Source organism: Euleptes europaea, chromosome 11 (genome assembly GCF_029931775.1).
Source record: "Euleptes europaea isolate rEulEur1 chromosome 11, rEulEur1.hap1, whole genome shotgun sequence".
NCBI classification, from domain to species: Eukaryota; Metazoa; Chordata; class Lepidosauria; order Squamata; family Sphaerodactylidae; genus Euleptes; species Euleptes europaea.
This window is the reverse complement of record NC_079322.1, coordinates 55511803-55527353: the sequence shown is the minus strand read 5'-3', so window position 1 is coordinate 55527353 and position 15551 is coordinate 55511803. Positions and strand designations below refer to the sequence as shown.

Sequence of the window (15551 nt, the reverse complement as noted above, 5' to 3'; positions counted from 1 at the left end):
ATCATCCCAGGCATACCCTCTGCAGTGACCACTAGAAGCCTGCTTTAGATTGACCCCCAAATCACATTTTCCTGACCCCCCAGGAACCTTCGGTTCCATTTCAGCAAGATAGCTGAACAGGCACATCTCTGAATATGCAAAGATTCCTGCAAGAGCAAAGTACACCTCATCCAGGGTTAATCCTTGAAGGTAGTTGGAGATTTCACTTTAACTCACTGCACAGTCCAGGAAGACTAGAAGTGAGCAATGGTGTGTCCGGGTTCCATTCCTTGGGTTTTGGTGACACTACTGATTATTTCTGGATTAAGCTATGGATCTGAATCTATTGAGAAAAACAGACCGAAACGGACCCTCCATCAGGAACAGTGAGTACCATTCTGGTGGTGTAACTTGCAGATAGACTTTCTAAGTAGGAGATGCAAAAACCTGACATAAATAAAGAATACGTTAGGTGACTTCATGTAATTTGACTTGAGGGCCAGTGGGTGGTAGTGGTTAGAGTGCAAGACTAGAAAAGGGAGAGACTCAGGTTCAAATCCCCACTCTTTCATGAAGCCCACAAATTGACCCTTAGGACAGTCACTCCTTCCTAGGCTAATCAATCTCAAGGGGGAAAAACAGAGAAAAACCATGCATTTTGCCCTGAGTTCCTTGGTGAAGGGCAAGCTACACTGTGATAGATCCATAAGCCATTTCATTACATTCTACTGTAAAAATGGGAAGAATATGCTACACACAGTCTTCTTAATCCACATTATCACCATTTTTGTCTAAAAAATCAGTGCTGGTACATGTGTACCAAGTATGAAAATAAATGGGTTTCCTCTTTCAGAAAAAAACAGTGTTTGTACATATAAGGAGGATCAGATGTCATGCATTGTCCCATACATGTGGCAAAATGAAACAAATGAGAAGGGCTATAGTGACTGGTAGGTTTGACATTGTGTGTCATATTCTTCCTTTCGACTCACCAGACCTCGCATGTCATCTGAAAGTGGCAATTTAATTTTCCATACTGGGTCTGCCAAAAATATTGAATTCAGAACTGGATCGCAGGGCAGAATAAGAATTAATGAAGAAGACCTTGCTGAGACCTTTAGCCAGGTAATGGTTTGTGTTTTTTAAAAAATTACATTTTAATGGATCTTAAATTGGATTCAGAAAATGTCATCCAAATGCTTAGACCAGAGCTGTATCCTCTGGTGCTATCATGATTCATTTGTTTGTTAAATTGCATTTAAATTAAATGTATCCACTGGAAGTGTTGTTGGTATTGGAGTTTGTCACAGGTTAGAGGCTTTCAAATGTTCTGGACTGGACTTCCTTACTCACTTCCTTGTCACAACTGCAAAAAGTAATTATGTGTGTGTGTTAAGTGCCATCAAGTCAGTTCCTACTCATGGCGATCCTATGAATCAATGTCCTCCAAAACATCCTATTGTTAACAGCCTTGCTCAGGTCTTGCAAACTGAGGGCCGTGGCTTCTTTATAGAGTCAATCCATCTCTTGTTGGGTCTTCCTCTTGTCCTGCTGCCTTCAACTTTTCCTAGCATTATTGTCTTTTCCAGTGACTATACTCTTCTCATAATGTGACCAAAGTATGATAGCCTCAGTTTAGTCATTTTAGCTTCTATCTGTAACTCTTCCAAGAGGGACCTCAGTAGGGTATAATGTCATAGAGTCCACCCTCCAAAGCATCCATTTTCTCCAGGGGAACTGATCTCTAGTCTGGAGATCAGCTGTAATTTGAGGGAATCCCCAGGTCCTACCAGGAGGCTGGCAACCCTAGTTCCGGCAATTTACTTTCCAGAAACTTGTAAAGATCAGTGCAGAGCACTCCAGTTGTTTTGGTCCTCAGCCCTTTCCCATCCTGATTGTGTCTGACTGTGGAACTGCATGACATCCGCATTTTGGAAAACCAGAGCCCGTTCTATAGGGTTATGAAGGAGAAGGTGGGAAGTAGCTGCAACCCTGTCTTTGATTCTGCCCAAGAGGAAAAGGCCAAGGACAAACCCCTGCTCCACTGGTTTTCTTCCTTCTACATACACCTTGTAGCTCACAAAGTGGTGGAACTTAAGAGGAAGACATAGAGAGCATGAAGTGCAGTCCTGGCTAATTTCAGGTTCTTCTTGAGGGAGATGCCCTCCCTCCACTAAGTTGTGTGCTACTCCCTGGTTTGTGCACACATGCATATACCTTCCTAGAAGAAGGAGAGGAGAACAATCCTCTTGCTCCTTTACTTTCCAAATAAGCCAGTGGGGACTTCAAGCTATGTTAAACAAGCATGCTCCATACCTCATCCAGGCATTACTCCCAGCAGCAAATGAGGACATCACAGGAGCTTCTGGGACAGACTTTTATTCCTGGTGGGAAGAGATGGGCCAAACTTCTTTGCCTGAAGAAGTTTGTTGTGCTTCTGTTGTGCTGCTGGCCTCTGCAGATGCAAGCTGGAGTCTACTTCTTTGGCATCAGGGTTCTTTACAGTGTTCATGTAGGTAAACCCAGAATCTACCCCACCTTAAAGTTTATTCTGAATCTTCTTTCACCTTCCTCCCTTCTGTCTAAAGTATCAAGGAGGTTTTTTTAATGGCTGTTTTGATAGCTACTGTCTATTTTATGAAGTGATTGCAGTGCCATAAAATTTATGTAAAGATGAACAGATAACGTCTACGGTTACACTTTATCTCTCTGAACTTTAACAACATCATAATTAAGCAGAGATGCCAAGTTACTCTGTGGCAAAACAAACATGACAGGTATTGTGGCCCCTTCAGACTTTGCATGTGGAGTGACACGTCTTCTCTTGAAGACATATTTCTGTTGTGGGAATTACAGACCCTCACCTGGAGTTTGGCAACCCTAGAACAGCTCTCCACGGTCTCAGGAAGAGAATGTCTTTCTGCAACATCTAGTAAACGCTAAGTGGATATACCAGGGAGTGAACCTGGGACCATCTGCGTGGAAAGCATGTGCCATCTCCCTGAGCTACGGCTCTTCTCCACAATGGTTGCAGTTGTTGTTCTGTCTGGGAGAACAACTGCATTGTCCTATATTAGGGTTGCCAGGTCCGTCTGGCCACTGGCAGGGATGGGGGGTAGGGTTGCCAGATCCAGGTTGGGAAATTCCTAGAGATTTGGGAGTGGAGCCTGGAAAGGACAGGGACCTCATTGGGGTACGATACCATACAGCCCTCCCTCCAAAGCATTCATTTTCTCCAGAGAAACTGCTCTCTGTAGTCTGGAGATGAGTTGTAATTCCAGGTCCCACCTGGAGGCTGGCATCCCTATTGTATATTATAAAGTATGGTCTAAAAGCTGGGGAAATAGAACATTCTCCTGAAATTACAGCTGATCAGAGATCAGTTCCCTTAGAGGAAATGACAGCTTCAGAGGGTAGATTCTATGGCATCCCATCCCCATCAAGCTCCCTCCCCTCTCCAGGCCCTCCCACAATCTCCTGGAATTTCCCAAGCCACAGCTGGCAACCCCATGTAAGTCAGAGTAAACAGAGCGCTATCAGTGTTCTGATCTGGTAACAAAGCAGCTTCATATGCTCACCTATAAGAATACTTGAGAATATTCAGAGGGTAGATTCTATGGCAAGCTCCCTCCCCTCTCCAGGCCCTCCCACAATCTCCTGGAATTTCCCAAGCCACAGTTGGCAACCCCATGTAAGTCAGAGTAAACAGAGCGCTATCAGTGTTCTGATCTGGTAACAAGGCAGCTTCATATGCTCACCTATAAGATATTACTTGAGAATTAATGACACCCTCCCTCTGCCATGACGTCCCTCCTTCCACCATGGTCATTTTGTAAATATTGTAGTTGTTGTCTTTATGGTGATGAGAGAATGAAGGTTTCCTTGATTTAACACTCCAGGAAGCCCTGAATTCAGAGAAAACATTCTTTCCTGGGGGGAACAGTAATAAACTCCTCAGAAAGATTCCAGGCCGAGAGAAGATGAGTTTTCCTTTATAACGACAAATGGACAGACTGAAGGATTTGCCCCCTTGCTGGGGATGGGCAAGACAGATGGCTGTTTGGATATCCTGAGTCGGGCCATAAACATCTGGAGATGTGCTGATTGGAGAAAATGATTGGAGAAAAATGCAAGGCAGCACACATCAGACTCAACCCCAATTACAGGATGTGTGTGTGTAAAGTGCCATTGAGTCACAGCTGACTTATGGCGACCCCTTTTGGGGTTTTAATGGCAAGAGACTAACAGAGGTGGTTTGCCAGTGCCTTCCTCTGCACAGCAACCCTGGACTGGTGGTCTCCCATCCAAATACTAACCAGGGCTGACCCTGCTTAGCTTCTGAGATCATCCGACGAGATCAGGCTAGCCTGGGCCATCCAGGTCAGGGCAATTATAGGATAGGTCAAAGTAAAACCCTCCCAGCTGGGAGAAGAAGGGTCAAAAAATCTGACACACTGTGAGAAAGTAGGCGAGCCACAAACTGGGGCACAGAGGACAAATGTGGTAAAGTCTGCCTTGACCAGGCTCTGTCTTGAAGTTCCAGCAGCCTCATGCCCACCCTATGAGAAGGAATGCCAAGGTAACACCAGCGCCTTGTACAACATAGTTAGCCTCATGTTTTTGTTTCTTTTCTTAGTTCTGTAACACCCGGTAGTGTTTTGATATATTGTTCCTAGTGCTTTTGAGCTCTAGTTAATTGAGATTGTATTTTAGTCAATAAAGATGATGATTAATAACAATAACAGCAACAACAATAAAATCTATACCCCATCTTTCTGCCCTCGCAAAGGTCGCCAAGGCTAGGGTTGCCAGATACAAGCTGGAGATCTCCTGCTTTTACAACTGATCTCCAACCGATAAGAGATCACTTCACCTGGAGAAAATGGGCACTTTGGCAATTGGACTCTATGGCATTGAAGTCCCTCCCCAAACCCCGCCCTCTTCAGGCTCCACCCCCAAAACCTCCCACCAGTGGTGAAGAGGGACCTGGCAACCCTAGCGAAGGCAGCTAACCATTTAAAACATACATGATAAATGACATTATAAAACCATTAAAATAACCACCACCCCTTCCAGAGGTCTCAGGCTGTGTTCAAAAAAATTTCATCCAGGGCTCCTGGCTGCTTGTCCACACATAGAGCAGAAACTCCTGACCGGACTTCAGTCAGTTAGCTAGCCAGGGAGGAGGGGGTGTGAAGTCGGGGGTCGTAGGTGTTGCATTGGCTGTTTGTGCCATCAGAAAAACTGCTTAGAATAAACAGTACCGTTGGCAGGGAAGGAAGACTTGCAGAAATATCACCCCGAAGATTAAATGCAATTGCAGCACTTATTGTACACAAAATAGAAAGTCCGTTCCAGGAGAATTTGCTTGTTTGGCATACAGCAGCAGCTTTTTGTGTTTATGGTTCTTATCAGTAACTGCTTAAGTCTCTGTGAGATATGTGCTCATTCTTTATACTTTATAAAGAACAGTGGAACTATCTTTTTCTTTAAACATTTAGATCAGAAAGAATAAAGATGAGATTCTTGAATTAAAAAGAGTCACCAACATCCCTCAAAATGTTTCCAGTCAGATCACCTATCTTCATTCCAAGGTAAGTAATAACCTCTACAAGCACTTCAGTAAATTGGAGTTTGTTTCTTGCTAATTAAGTGGGATTTTAACCCTGAAATAAACCACAATTAACAGTCCAATCCCAAACAGAGTTATCTCCTTCTAAACCCATTGAAGGGTTTAGGATTGCACTCTAAACCAGTAAGTAACAAGCTAAGTTTGCACTGGTCACAAATAAATATCTGTTTGTTAATGATATCTGAAATGAGCCATTGCATTTCAGTAGACCCCCAAAGGACCTTTTAGGACTAAAGGACGGTAAAATGGCAGGATTTTTGTTTTATAAACTTTTACTTGCAAAGACATTGGTTGTGTAAAAGTACTATTTGTTTTTCATGATGAGGTCATTTTATTTTAAATGCCCTTTATTTTTAGTCTGTCCAGTGATCCTAAATATCATCTACATATATAATTCTCAAAGGCCTGTCTTTTTATTTCTGTTGCAGATTGTGAATATTGAAGGCAGACTTCAAAACCTTGAACAGGTAAACAATTTTGAGGCACAAGAAATCATATTATGCATTTTGAATTTGGAGGTTTGGGCTGAGCTGCCACCAATGCGCAGATGACACTCAGCTCTGTCTTGAGCTACCATCAGATCCCGGGGAGGCTGTGGAAACTGTGAACAGGTGCCTGGAGTTAGTTTTGAAATGGATGAGGGCTAACATGCTGAGACTGAATCCTGACAAAATGGAGGTGCTACTGTGGGGGAGGGAGATTGACTCAGGAAATTAGTTATTCCCTGTTCTGGATGGGGTTGCGTTCCTGCTAAATGAGCAGGTTTGTAGCTTGGGGGTGCTCCTGGACCTGGGCCTCCGGTTAGATGAATAGGTGGCCAGGGGTGCCTTTCACTAGCTTTGGGTGGTGAGCTGGTTGCGGCCCTTCCTGGACAGAAAAGATCTTTCTCCTGTGGTGCATAGGAGCCCCGTGACGCAGAGCGGTAAGCTGCAGTACTGCAGTCAAAGCTCTGCTCACGACCTGAGTTTGATACCAATGGAAGTTGGTTTCAGGTAGCCGGCTCAAGGTTGACTCAGCCTTCCACTCTTCCGAGGTCGGTAAAATGAGTTCCCAGCGTGTTGGGGGTCAAGTAATTTAGTACCCAAAAGGATCCTTTATGTATTCCTGTGGTTGTTTAGAAAAGACCAAGCCAGTGAAATAATAAATGCTAACTTAATATATTAATGTTCGTCCTTGTTTCAGAGCTTCCTGAGAAAAGCCTGTAGTAGCAATCCTTGTCAGAATTCTGGTACCTGCATCAATTTGTTGGATGCTTTCTTTTGTCTCTGCCCTAACAACTGGCAGGTAAAGAAGTTATGAAGTATCTTTCAATTACACAATATGCATAAGTGCAATTGTTATTAGCAGCATAATCATCTACAAGGGAGCTGATACCGGCACATTCAGTTATACCAGTAGAACCAATGGCAAGCTGTTCCCTGAAGACAGTGAGGTACAGTGGTCAGAGTCTTAGTCTGAGAGCAGAGTTCAGATCCCCAGTCTGCCCTGAAGCTCATTAAGTGACCTTGGGTCAGTCAGTTTCTCTTAACCAGCCTCAAAGAGTTGTTAGGACAAAGGCTTGGATCCCCTTAGCATTTGCACAGCTATAAGGATTTTCATTCTGAGAGTGTGATCCCCACTTGGTGGCAGCCCAAAATATCCCCCCTCCTGTTTCTGGGAATTTTGGGCTGCCAAGAAAGGGGGAAATCCTATTCTGTGAATGGAAGACCTTGTGTCTGCAGAAACAGAAGTCAAGGATCCAAACCAAAATGCAGAGTAGGACTGATGTATGCAGCGCTGAGATCCTTGGGGAAAGGATGTGATGGATATGTGTGTGTGTAAAGTGCTGTCAAGTTGCAGCCAACTTATGGTGACCCCTGTAGAGTTTTCATAGGTTTCTCAAGGCAAGAGACAAACAGAGGTGGTTGGCCATTGCCTGCCTCTGCATGGTAACCCTGGACTTCCTTGGTGGTCCCATCCAAATACTAACCAGGGCCGACCCTGCTTAGCTTCTAAGATCTGGCCATCCAGGCCAAGGCTTAAGGGTGTGATACAAATAAAGAAAATAAAGAAGGAAGTCAGAAAATATCTAGTTTTCAGCTAACGTATGCATTCAACAGAATAATGCGGTACAGTCTTTCAGAGACCATATCATTTGAACTGCAAATGGGGAGTTGTACATTTGAATATTCACCCTTCCTAAACAAACAAACAAACAAACAAACCCTAACATGTTAAGGGCAAGTGATCTACAACCAGCCTTTCCTTAGGGTTGCCAACCTCCAGGTACTAGCTGGAGATCTCCTGCTATTACATTTGATCTCCAGCCGGTAGAGATCAGTTCACCTGGAGAAAATGGCCACTTTGGCAATTGGACTCTATGGCATTGAAGTCCCTCCCCTCCCCAAACCCTGCTCCTCAGGCTCCACCCCCAAAACCTCCCACCGGTGGCAAAGAGGGACCTGGCAACCATACCCCTCATGCCCCAGTTTTCTACGTACAAGCTTTGAAACGTGATTTTCCCACTTGCAATGTAATTTTGCGCAGTCCAGGAAAAACTTAATTGTGTGTTTCCTCTGCACGCATGAATACATGGTCTTACACTTCCACCTCAGGATCAGAACAATGTGGGTGAGTACTCAGAAGGGACGTAATGTATTAATTCAGTCTTTAGGGCATTTGCACAGGATGTGTTTCTCCAAAGTGTGTAGCTCCTTATGGTAGCGTTTGCCAAGATGTGCCTGTTCAGAATATCTCAGAAGTAAAATGGGGGGGTTGGTAATAGTTTGTTAAATTGTTTATTTGGAATAGGATTGAGAAGGGGGAGGCATTCTTACATATTTGCACTGGAGCCAGAGAAATTCTACTTCTGCCCTGTGGATCAGATACTCTACTTAAAAGCACACCCAGTGGAATTCTTCATTTCATAAAATTTCTGTTGCTGTGTAAGTGTCAATTGATAGATACAGAACAGTAGACTGAAATGGTAAGTTTTATTGATTATTGGTGGCCTGTAACTACAAAAATGCAATGCAGTCCATACAGAGAGGGGGAAAAAACCCCAACCAGAAGTTGTAGTAAGCATGGCGATCGATGTGAACCTTGTGTGTTTTTTTGAATTTTCCATAGAAGTTGAGTGGAGTATTTGAGAAAGAACACAAAAGGGCCCCCATATAATATTTCCTGGTGCACTGCTGCAGAACATTTTTTTCCCCCTTTGCATATCTGGTATCAATAGCTTGCGTGCTAATGGTACATGATCTTAGTCCCAGAGGAGAGCTCTGCTTCCACCATAATTGCCGTTACTCTTTGCTTTAAATTAAGCGAAATCAGTTTATACTTCCACATATGGGGATATGCTGGGGGAGCTGAACAGCTGGGATTTGTTTTAGTGTTTAGGAAGGGAAACACCGCTGGGAGTGAGTCAGATGCTGTCCACCTTTTGAAATGTTATAGTGGTCCACAGGCTCTTGAAGCCCTATTGTGTTCCTGTTTTTCTTGGGAAATAAACCGTGTTTCTGTCTCTTCTCAGGGACCATTCTGTTCTGCCGATGTAAATGAATGCCAGATTTATTCTGGGACACCTCTGGGTTGCCAGAATGGAGCTACATGTGTAAACAACCCAGGCAGTTACAGGTAACTGTATAATGCCTTTATATGGAAGGCCATTGTAGTATCGCTAAATGCTATAAGGAATACATTAGAGGTTAGCAGGAGCTGTGGCTCAGTAGCAGAGCATCTACTTTGCATGCAGAAGGTCCCGAGTTCAGTCCCTTGAATTTCCAGTTAAAAGATTCAGCTAACAGTTTATGTGAGAAACCTTCACCAGAGACCCGGACAGCCACTGCCAGTATGAGAAGACAATACCAATAGACACATTTTGCAGTGTGTCAGGTGACTACTTTATGTGGAGGCTTGTAAAAATACATTAACCCTGGCTCATACTTTTTCTTTCTTTTTTGAGGCCAAAGATTTGTCCTCCATGTGTATAGCGCTCCATAAGCTCTCTTTGCTTACAGTGAATGATCATGCTTGAAAGATTTGCTTGTTTTATTATGAAGTGGCAAACTGGCCAAAACATAATTTCCTGACAAAGCTCTTCCCATGAGATAACATTGCATGCCAGAGTTCTTTGTAAAGTGTTTTGTTTCTGGCTTTGGAATTAAAAAAAAATCCTTTCCTTTGCAAACATTGGCTTGGCATGCTTCTGGTTTTGCAAAGCTTTGTCATCACCTGCAAGCTCTCAGACAAATTATTGGAGAGCAGCACTAATTCTATTCAGTTGCTCAAGTGTAACCCAGAGGGACTTTTCTTAGAGAATTTGGATTGTTTTCAAATGGTCTTTGTGGCCCTTCCCAGTCCAGTATCTAAACCATAAATGAGAGATCAATTTCTTATATGATATATGCATTGAGAACCAGTGTGGCGTAGTGGTTAGAGTGTTGGACTAGGATGCAGGAGATCCAGATTCAAATGTACTCTGAGCAATGAATCTTACTTGAGTGAGTCCCTCTTTCTTGGCCCAACCTGCCTCAAAGTGTTGTTGTGAGGATAAAATGGAGGAGAGGAGAATGAAGCAATCTGCCTTAACCTCCTCAGAGGAAGGGTAGAATAAAAATGTGATATTGCCTTTGAGCCACTGCTGTGCTATTGCTGTTTGCTTCTGATAGCTGTTAATGTAGAATCATAGAGTTGGAAGGGACCACCAGGGTCATCTAGTCCAACCCCCTGCACAATGCAGGAAATTAACAACTACCTCCCCCCACATCCCCAGTGACCCCAACCCTCCCCCCGCCATGCAGGATCCCGCAATCAAAGCACCCCGACAGATGGCCATCTAGCCTCTGCTTAAAGACCTCCAAAGACGGGGACTCCACCACCCTCCGAGGCAGCACATTCCACCGTCAAACAGCCCTCACCGTCAGAAAGTTCTTCCTAATGTTTAGGTGGAATCGCTTTTCTATTACTTTAAATCCATTACTCCATGTCTTAGTCTCTGGAGCAACAGAGAACAAGCTAGTTCCCTCACCAACATGACATCCCTTCAAATATTTAAACATGGCTATCATGTCTCCCCTCAACCTTTTCTTCTCCAAACTAAACAAACTCAACTCCCTAAGTCTCTCCTCAAAGGGCATGGATTCCAGACCTTTGACCATTCTGGTTGCTCTCCTCTGGACACGCTCCAACTTGTCAACATCCTTCTTAAATTGTGGAGCCCAAAACTGGACACAGTATTCCAAGTGAGGTCTGACCAATGCAGAATATAGTGGTAGTATTACTTCCCTTGATCTAGACACAATACTCCTATTGATGCAGCCCAGAATTGCATTGGCCTTCTTAGTATCTAAAGAAAAGAGGCATTTGTAATGAAAATTAGCATGCTGTCCAACGTATAGTCTATATTTGCTTTACCAACTAATCAGGAGTTTTATTTTCAATGTTGAGTGCATTGAAGAAGATGACTATAGGGGATCTCAAAGGCCATTACATGAGAACAAAAAGATAAAGGGTTTTACCCCTCACCCCACCGATGTGTATGCATAGGACAACTGGGTCACATCATGATGGGGATGCAGTGCGAGGATTTGGGATTCCAGCACATTCACCAGTAGTAGCTCCAGAACAACAGATGCTTCACTCTTCTACTGTAGTCAGATATATAAGACCAGTAGGAAAAAGAGGAGCAGCGCCTAAAAGACTGCAGAAGCCAGAGTAAGCATGTTGGCCCACCTTTAGCAATAACAATAAGCAGAGGAGTCCTATGACATGACACGGACTTTAGATGGTGGCCATAGTTCCATGGTGAAGCACATACTTTGCATGCAGATGATCCCAGGTCTCTGATGCTTCCAGATAAAGGATCTTAGGTAGCACCTGGAGAGCCAGCACGAGGAGACAAGGTGGTTTTGATTTACCACTGACATGACGTGGTGTACTGCAGCTTCACATGTTTATATAGATGTCAGCTTATGTCATCTGGTCTCAGGCTTTGTCTGAGAATAAATGAGGGAGCTATATGCTACTTCTTACTCTGAAAAAATACTACTAGTTAAGAAAACAGTGTCATATGTTTCATCCCTCATTTAGAAAAGTAAGGATGAAGGATGGGAAACGGTTGTCATTCAACAAATCATTCATTCATTTACAGCCCAGCTGGGAATGCTACCAAACTAGTCCTGTAGAATCTGCTGCTTTGGAAAGGTTTGATCTTGGCATCTTGAAAGCAGTAATACATTAAAATTTTACTAGAGCATATAAAATACAATAGCAGTTTATTCCTCCTCAAAGAGTTCAATCATAACAGGACGTGGAGTTCCAAAATCTGCTTGGCAAACTATTTGAGCCTTGTGGTCCCTCTTTTGAAGTGCCAACCTGCTGCCCTTTTTTAAAAAACTGGGCCCTTTTGCTTTGTTCATTTTTCATGAGATTGAAGCGTGGGAGGAAGGAGAATGGAAAACATTAATGTGCTTACAGAGACTAACAACTGAAATGTCATTTACCAGCAAATAAATCCCACTGTCCGAAAGCAACAATCTGTTAAAATGCAAGCCATTCCTTTGTTACAGTTTGGGGTAGTGGAGCATTAAAGCTTTGAAAGCTGAGTTAATCAGCACCACTTCAGTGGAGGCAGCACACAGTAACCCGTTACCTTTCATTTAATTTATCAAGTCAACCAGCTAATGGAATAAAAGGCACAAAGAAAAGTTAATAATCCATCATTCTGGCTACTCCTGAAATTGTTACCGTACAAAAATCATTTGCTAACCGTCTTAGTTTTAATTTTAGGCTGCTGTTGTGCTGAATTTATTGAATGTTACTGTTTATTCATAGTAAGTTTTTTTTAATTGTAATGCCAGGTTGAAAAGAAGGGTATTGCTAGATCATATGTGCTAAAGTTTTTTTCTGGCTTTGTGCATCTCCCACCTACATCTCACTTCAGGCTGCCGTACTTGAAGATGTGAGAGGGCAAATAGTAAGCCATATGGCTATACTTAGATTGATTATACACTATCCATCATATCCAAATAGCCATGCTTTCAGCAAGGGATTCCTCTGATTGGGAAGGAGAGCAGGGCTAGACTCCTTGTTCCATGCCAAACACAAAGTCTTCTAACAACACCGGCATATGGAATTTGTGGTCTGTCCTGTGTTTAAACCACATCATGATCACCAACCATAATTCATAAACAGTCAGCCTAAATATGAAATGAGTGGCTAGCTGCGTTGAATGAACTGGCCCAAAGTAAATTCAGTTCTCATAAGGGGCAGCATCGCACACACTTTTATTCTTAGGCACTCTGTTTTCAGAATTAAGATGGACCTGTGTGGCTTTTTCCTTGGCCACTAGGAAATCTCAAGTATCTGGAAATCCTAGCTTAAGCATACTGAAGTAAACAATTGTGCTGGTTTCTTTAGATTTCAGTATGCACCCAATATCATTATTCCACAGCTGTGGTGGGGGCCATGGACTCTGCAGGAAGCCCAAACACCTCCCACTATTACTCTGTGGCTTCTGATAATTGACCGAGGACACCCAGGCTTTCTTTGGTTTCCAGCTAGCAATGGGGGCTTTGTAGTCCTTCCCTTTATGAAGACCACGTCCTCAGAATTTCTAGGCAGTGGCTAAGTACAGCTTTCATAAACTCAGAGCAGGAATAGACTGTATGTGACCAACTGAACGTCCAAGTGGTGTGCAGGGAGTACTTGCCTTGTTCTGTCTGGCCACTCATGCTATGGAACAGGGTGAAGGGGCTTTACCCAAGTGCTGGATCTGGACTTCCTAGGTCATGTTTATGAGTGCACGAGAGCCTCTGCAACAGACACTCCATACACCTTGGGCAGGACTTGGATACTACCTGGTCTGTTTCTACTGTTGTTGGTGGAATAGCCTCTCTAGTAAAAACAGGGCCCTGCAGGACCTTAGAGAGTTCCACAGGGCCAGTAAAACAGAGCTATTCCGCCAGGCCTGTGGTTGAGGCCAGCTATGGTTCCCTTGATATTAATGTTGGCCTCCCTAACCTCCCTGCTGTGGTAATATCTTTTTATCCAATCTGTATTTATTCCATCTGCTCGCCTTACTGAAGTTTGTGTTTTGGACTACACTTTAGAGGCGTCTTAGGTAAATTAGGATGGCATTTATATGATTTTTTAGAGCTATTTTAAAATGTTTTAAAGTTTTTACTGATCTAATGGGATATTTATTTTTGTAAGCTGCTCTGAGCCCGGTTTTGGCCAGGGAGAGCAGGCTAATAAGTGGAAATAATAAATAAATAAATATTTGTTTGGTAAAAGTAGTTTAAGGAGCCCAATGGCACAGAGTGGTAAGCTACAGTACTACAGTCCAAGCTCTGCTCACGACCTGAGTTCGATCCTGACAGAAGTCGGTTTCAGGTAGCTGGGTCAAGGTTGACTCAGCCTTCCATCCTTCCGAGGTTGGTAAAATGAGTACCCAGCTTGCTGGGGGTAAAGGGAAGATGACTGGGGAAGGCACTGGCAAACCACCCCGTGAACAAAGTCTGCCTAGAAAACGTCGGGATGTGACATCACCCCATGGGTCAGGAATGAACCGTGTTTGCACAGGGGGAGTTTACCTTTTAAAGGCAGTTACATGTTCTAAGTCTTTAGGGATACTGAAGGTTATCTGATTGACTGACAGATTGCAGGGTACAACAGGGTGTTAAAAAGGCTAAGGAACAAGCTGAGCTGGATAGCTGTTGAGATAGTGGAAGACTTGTAGGAGCTACTTGGTTCAGAGTCAGACCTAATCAGTAAGTGGTGAGGAACTAGTGCATCACTGTTCCCAGGCCGACTACTGGTCAGGTCGGAGCTGAGAAGCCAATGCAATGGGGCTCATCTCAGCTTGCTCCTGGCTGTCAGTGGCACTTCAGAATCTTTGTAGTATAGGCCAATCCAGCCCCTGATTGATTTAAGTAATACATAAATAATGCAGATAGCCCATGTTGGGCAGCTCACTGAACAACTTTGGACAAATGAACAGACAAAGTCGCACTGTCACTTTATTCTTCATTTCCAAGCTGCACCTGTTTGCCAGAAACGTATGGATCCCAATGCGCATCAAAATTTGACGACTGCCAGCAGGGATCTACAGCTCTGTGTGGGCATGGCCGTTGTATGGATGAAATCAGAGAGCAACATAATCAGGTAAGGAGGAGGAGCTGCCCAAAGTGACACTGGCCCCAGTCTTACTGGTTTTCTGGCCTGGGACAGTCATGGTGAAAGTTAGCTAGATAAATTTCCCCCTTGATAACAAGAGACACAGGACAAGGACCTTGCATTCAAACCCTGCCTGAAAGCAAAGGTCAAGGAGTGTTATGAAGAGATTCAGGCAGTTAGGTACTGGCCAAAGTTATGTCCATAGCCATCTGGCAATTCCCCCTAATCCTCTCTCTCTCCTATGTCTTCTATTCTACTTCCCCTCCACCCTAGCCTCAGTTTCCCTTTCATTTCTGCCCTCTACTACTCTTAATCTTCGGAAGAAAAATACCAAAATTTTGACAACCCAATGTTTGGAAGTAGCATAATGTATGTGAAATCATTTATATAGACTGATGCTCTTATTGTGCATGAGGTACTATATTCTGAGAAGGCAATTTCGGGTATCCTGACTGCAGAATTTTGCAATGTTCTAGTACAGAACATAAATTACTCTGGTTTGTATTTGAATGTGTTATCTTTGTTCATTAAACTTTCCCAGATTAAAAAGAGAGAAAACAGCCTTGGTATATTTGCAGATTAAATTTTTGCTGAAGAGGAGATGATGCTGGTTGCTTTTGACTGGGGTTGATTTGTGTGATTACTGGTCATTTTCTCTCTTATTCAGTTACACGCTTCCTTTGCGCAGCATGCTAACAATATGTCCTGCTGTTAGTGCACATTAAATCTTCATTGCTAGTGGAGGAAAAATCAGGGTTAAATTGTGGAAGCAATAATTGAAAAG

The 15551-nt window shown here is 43.4% G+C and overlaps 1 protein-coding gene across 1 annotated transcript in view; it reads left to right on the top strand.

Moving 5' to 3' along the window:
- The first annotated feature begins 246 nt into the window (after positions 1–246).
- CUBN (cubilin) overlaps positions 247–15551 on the top strand; it is a 157887-nt gene continuing 142582 nt past the window's right edge. The window contains 7 exon segments of the mRNA XM_056857098.1: positions 247–365; positions 975–1104; positions 5481–5573; positions 6040–6078; positions 6794–6895; positions 9123–9226; positions 14629–14755. Of these exon segments, the coding sequence (XP_056713076.1) occupies positions 247–365; positions 975–1104; positions 5481–5573; positions 6040–6078; positions 6794–6895; positions 9123–9226; positions 14629–14755 (714 nt within the window).